This window comes from Plecotus auritus (genome assembly GCF_963455305.1).
Source record: "Plecotus auritus genome assembly, chromosome: 4".
Taxonomy (NCBI): Eukaryota; Metazoa; Chordata; class Mammalia; order Chiroptera; family Vespertilionidae; genus Plecotus; species Plecotus auritus.
Window position 1 is genome coordinate 39,309,111 of NC_137775.1, and position 6,099 is coordinate 39,315,209.

The 6,099-nt window shown below is 48.0% G+C and overlaps 1 protein-coding gene across 1 annotated transcript; it reads right to left on the reverse strand.

Moving 5' to 3' along the window:
- Positions 1–3,267: 3,267 nt before the first annotated feature.
- Positions 3,268–4,473, reverse strand: GPR6 (G protein-coupled receptor 6). Its single transcript, XM_080665475.1, has one exon. The coding sequence runs from the start codon at positions 4,468–4,470 to the stop codon at positions 3,364–3,366; it is 1,107 nt and encodes a 368-aa protein (XP_080521601.1). The 5' UTR covers positions 4,471–4,473; the 3' UTR covers positions 3,268–3,363.
- Between the last annotated feature and the right edge of the window lie 1,626 nt (positions 4,474–6,099).

The following is a 6,099-nucleotide window of genomic DNA, read 5'->3' on the forward strand; positions in this document are numbered from 1 at the left end:
TCTCCAAAGAGGACATACAGATGGCCCATAGACATATGAAAAGATGCTCAACATCACTAACCAGAGAAATGAAATTAAAAACACAATGAGATACCACCTCACCCCTTTCAGAATGGCTATCATTAATAAATCAACAAACAGAAAGTGTTGGTAAGGATGTGGAGAAAAAGGAACCCTCATTAGTAGGAATGCAGATTTGTGCAGCCACTGTGGAAAGCAGTACGGAATTACCTCAAAAAATTAAAAATGCACCTGCCTTATGATCCAGAGGTTCCACTTCTGTGAATGTATCTGAAGAAACAAAAAATACTAATTAGAAAGAATATACGTACCCCTATGTTGATTGCAGCATTATTTACAATAGCCAAGATCTGAAAGCAGCCCAAGTGTCCATCAGTAGTGAATGGATAAAAATGCTGATAACTTTATCCATAAAAAATGAATAAAAATACATTTACACAATGGAATACTACTCTGCTGTAAAAAGGAAGAAAATTTTACCCTTGTGACAGCATGGATGGACCGGAGAACATTATGCCAAAGTGAAATAAGCCAGTCCAAGAAAGACAAGTACCATACGATTTCACTCACAAAAACTACCAAGCAAAATCAGAACAGACTTATAGGTAGAGAGCAGGCAAACAGCTGGGAGTGGGGAAGGTGGGGTGGGGTGGAGCAGGATTGGGCGGGGTGGGGAATGGAGGGATTGAGCAAAAGAGGAAAAAAAGAGAGAGAGAATTCATGAACATGGACAACAGTGTGGTGTTTGTGGGAGGGGCGGGGGAATGGGTGGAGTTAGAAGAGGCCATAGAAGGGATAAGTGGTGATAGAAAAAATAAAATAAAATAAAATAAATCTGTAGTCATTGTTTTTCATTCTCATTTTACTTATTCTCTCACCAGCATTTGACCCAGTTGTCTAATCCCTCCTTAAACACTTCTCATGTATTTTGGATCACTGTGCTTTTTATTTTTTTTTTAAATCCTCACCCAAGGATATGTTTATTGATTTTTAGAGAGAGGAAAGGAGAGAGAGAAAGGAAGGAAGAAAGGAAGGAAGGAAGGAAGGAAGGAAGGAAGGAAGGAAGGAAGGAAGGAAGAAAAGAAACATCAATATGAGAGAAACATCAATTGACTGGTTGCCTCTCTTGCATGCCCAACTGGGATCTAACCTGTAACCTAGGTATGTGCCCTGATGGGGAATCAAACCTGCAACCATTTTGGCGAATGGGATGATGCTCCAACCAACTGAGCCACCCAACCAGGGCTCATTGTGCTTTCTTGATGTGATGGTTAATGTTTTAAAAAGATTTTTTAAATTGATTTTTAGAGAGAGAGGAGGGGAGAGGGAGAGGCGAGAGGGAAACAGTGATTGGCTGCCTCCTGCATGCCCCACACTGGGGATAGAGTCCACAAGCCAGGCATGTGCACTGACCAGGAATCCAACTTGGGAACCTTTCAGTGCACAAGACAACACCCAACCACTGAGCCACACCAGCTAGTTCATTTTATATGTCAACTTGACTAGACCACACAGTACCCAGACTTTTGGTCAAACCTTGTTCTGCAGAGTCTGTGCGGGTGCTTCTAGATGGGATTAACATTTGACTCAGTAGACTGACTAAAGCAGATTACCTTATCTAACGTAGGTGGAACTCATCTGATCTATTAAAAAGCATAAAAGAAAACAAAAGGGCTGAGTAAGACAGAACTCCTGCTGTCTCAATGGTTTGAACTGAAACATTATTTTTTTTTCCTGCCTTTGGTCTCAAATGGAAACATCAGCTCTTCTTGGGTCTTGAACCCCTGGTTCTTAGACCTTTGAACTTAGACTACAGCTACACCATCAGCTCTCCTGAATCTCCAACTTGCTGACTACAGATTTTGAAACTTCTCAGCCTTCATAAATGAGTCAATTCATTATAATAAACATTTTTATATTTATTTACTTGCTTGTAGGCCATCTCCCCCACTGGAATGTAACACTATGAGCACGAGTATTCTGGGTCCTGGAATTGTGTCTAGTAGATAGTAGGAACTCAATAAATATTTGAGGCTGTATGAAGAAATGTGTTGCATGTATTTTTCTAAAGCCTAAGACTAGTAGTCAATTGTGCTTGTGTGCATATTTCTTCATGGGTGTTCATAGCACACATATCTTATTCCATCCTGTGAGAAGGGAAGGAGAGGAACCATTCAACTATGACTCACACCCACTGGTGGAATGGGATGCTTAGTCTTTGAGGATCTTAATGCCCTGTGTTTTGAAAATAAGAGTGCCTCAAGAGGGTCTCCTGGGCACACCTTCACTTGCCTCATGAACACAATATACCTTAGAATCCTGTCTTGAAAGAATTTATTTTTTTAAGGCTGTGCATTTTGCTACAAGGGCTGGCCAGCAATGATATACTTAGTCAATATAAATTTTCTACATTTAAAATTCTTTCTAGACTGGAAAAACTACAACTAAAAGTTGTGGCTTCAGGATTCACAAGTGCACATAGGTAAGAAGAAGGAATGATTTCAGACAACTGCTGCAGCTTGTCTTCCAAACCCAGTAACTAAGGGAGTAGATTGATCTGCACTGACAACACCAGTAATCCTTTAGTGTCCTGTGAATGCTGGTACCTGAATATATTACTCCCTTCTTCCCACCATTATCTGCATTAGGTATTTCAGTGACAATGTATGAACGGTGTGCAAATACATATGATTTTTTACATTAAGATTTTCACAGGAGAGAGATGGTACATAATAAACTTTTAAAGTAAATGTGTTACTACTTCAGCTCTCAGACAGTAGACCACCTGGCAGATGTAGTTCTATAGTCAGTCACATGCACAAAATTACATTTTTATAATGTGTTTATTTGTGTACAAAATATGTTGTAATTTACTGATGCATATGCAGCAAAATATTATCACATACAACAAAAATACACCCTTTACCCTCCTTCCCCTGCCCTTGTAAATGGCAACACTGTTTTGGCAGCTCAGCAGCTAAAAATGAAGTGCTATAATTAAGCAGTATTGGAATGTGTTCACTTGACAAATGTGATGTACAATTTGAGTATACAACCACATCTTTGTTAGTTTTCTCACAGGCCAGAAAAGTCCACATCCTGAACACCTCCAGAAGATACAAATAATTTGTATATATATGTACACATGTATACACTGTATATGTAAAGTGCCACCAAACTTCTTTATCCTCGTGAATTTGTTGTGTGTATGTTTATTCTCTCTTTCTTTCCAAAGTCAGGGTCACACTATTGGGATCTCAGAGTTCATCAGCAGGCACCGAGAAGCTCACCATAGGCTGGCTTGTTGGGGGTGTGGTGTTGGTGAGAGGACAGAGGGGGCCTTCAGACCTCACTGGGAGACCTGGAGCGGAAGGGCACTTTGGACTGGAAACAGCCACAGAACAGGAGCCACAAGGCACGCTGGATCTCCTGGTTGCGGAAGGCATAGATGATAGGATTGATCATGGAGTTGTAGGTGGCAGGCAGCAGAGTGGCGTAGGTGTAGACAGCGGGGTCCTCGCGGCTGCCCACCACGCAGTATATGGCGAAGGGCAGCCAGCTGAGGCCGAAAGTACCCAGCACCACGGCCAGCGTACCCACGCCCTTTCTGGTGGCGGCCAGGTGGGGTGGCGCGAGGCAGTGCTGCTGCAGGGCGATCTGGTGTGCGTGGCGCCAGACCACCTGGCAGATGCGCACATACAGGTGCAACATGATGCCGAAGACCACAAAGAAGGTCGCGGAGAGTAGCGCCACGTGGCTGCGCGTCAGAGGGCTCACCACGCTACAGGTGGCACGCTCTGCTAGGCAGTTCCAGCCAAGCACTGGCAACAACCCGAGGCCTAGGGAGACGGTCCAGGTGACAGCGAGCAGAAGGTGCACGCCCAAGAGGGTCCGCCGCGAGTAGTAGGTGAGCGCGTTGTAGAGGGACAGGTAGCGGTCCACGGTTATGGCCAGCAGGCTGCTGACCGAGGCAGCAAAGGAGGACACGAGGAAGCCCACGGTGAGCAGGCTCACCGTCTCCGAGGGCACCACGTACTGGAACACGAAGTGCAGGATGAGTCCGCAGCCGGCCAGCAGGTCGGCAGTGGCCAAGCTGCCCACCAGCACAAACATGGGCGTGCGCAGCGCCGGGGAGGAGGCGATGAGCGCCACTACCAGCGCATTTTCTCCCGCAATCACCGTCCCCGACACGCACAGCAACACATCCCATGGATTCACCGCCGACAGCGGCAGCCCAGGCGGTCCCGCGGACATCTGCGAAGACAGCTCCAGCGACCCGTTAGCCACGCCCCCGCCTCCAAGCGCTGCTGCCGCTGCCGCTGCAGCTGCGGGCTGCCCCCAATCACCGTTGTCCCGCGCTCCTGCCGCCGTGGCCACAGCCGCCGCCGCTCCCTCGACCGCCACTGCCACTACCTGGGACTCGTTGAGCGAAGAGGCGCTCGCGTTCATTGCGGCTGGACACTGCACCCTGCATGGAGAGGGACAGTGAGCATCAGGTGTGCGGTTCAAGCTTCCAGGGCATTTCCCCGGGCGCAGGTGTCCCGCTCATATTGCCCATCCCACCCCGGACCCCATAGCTGAGGGAGGAAGCAGTGATTGAGAGCCACAAATACCTATTGAATGGGTGAGTGGAACGTACACGGGTGCTCTCACAGATATCTGAGTTCTTGCATAGATACACACACGGATAACACGCACTCACACGCACACAGATTAATCCCGTAAGGGTGACTGCATCTGCATACGCATCCATAAGCGCCGAGCTAAGGGTGTGGGGCCTGGGCAAGTCCCGCTCAGGCTCTGGGTCAGCGGGTTCAGGGTGTTCGCTTAAGCTGGGAAGCAGGGTCGCTGTCCGCGGTGCTGAAAGCTAAGTTTCTGCATGCAGAGCCCAGCGGTCCTGGAAGCTACAGAGACCCCTGAAAAGGAGGCTTGGGGAAAGAGAAGTTGGGGTGTCTATGCAGGGGAAACGTGTGGGGTCAAGTTTGCCTCCATTTCTCCGTATTAGGAAGGACTCATCCCCCGGCTATCCTTCACTTTTTCCCCTCCCCACACCCTCAAAGTTCCTCTAGGGAGCCGGGCTGCTTGCTCACCTGGAGAGTCAGGGCTTCAGAAAGTCTGTGATCATGAGCGCTGTGGTGGGGCGCCAGGCTGCGTCCCCGGAGCGGCCAGAGTCGATGCCTGCGAAGCGGCCAGAGAGGAGCGCTGGGCTCCACTGGTTGCGCGGAAGCCAGGGAGAGTGAGGGACACAGTCAGTGGCAGAACAGGCGGTTACGAGCAGCGCGCCCCGTTGGAGATTGACAGGCAGGGTGCGGTGACGTCAGGCTCCTAGCTCCGCATTCGCTTTCCTCACTGCCCATCACAACCCCTTCCTTGTCTCCCCAAATGAGGAGGACTCAGAGGTTTCAAGAAGGGAGGAGATGCAGGAGCGGCTGGCTGCCTCTAGTCCAGAGCCTCCAGGAATGAGATGGGGGGAAAAGAAGGAGAAATAGAAAGGAGTGAAGAAGACTTTGAGGCTGGGAAAGAGGGTGAGGCGGGAGGGAAGGGTTAAAACAGGAGTTGCATTGACCAGGCAGCAAAATTAAGAGTCAAAGGTCACCAAGGGGGCCAGGCGAATAAGAAGCCCTGGGGAAGGGGGACATTGGGGCAGGAAGGTCTGAAGGCAGAGTTACTACCTTGAAAAAAACAATACTTCTTTGGGGAAAGGAATGAATTGGGTGGTGTATGTGCAGAGGGGTCAGCTTTCTTTTTAAAGGGTATCTGCAGAACAGTGTGTTGAGTAGAGTCAGAGGACATATGCAGAGTTGTGGGGAACCAAGAGAAGATGGGACATTTGAGGAAAACAATGTCTTCTTTTAAAGGTTACCTGTGCAATGCCTCTCTTTCTCCCTCCATTCCTTTCACTCTCTTCCACTATCCTTCACCACGATCTTCTCAGCCCAATGTTTCCCAATTCCGGAAGCTGATAGTGCTCTTTAATTAAAGACCAGGTTTATGTCTTGTTAGAATACAAGAAAACAGAAAAACGTGATTTACTTTCCTGGCAAAAGACTTTGCCCTATTAGTTAGTACTCTATAAAA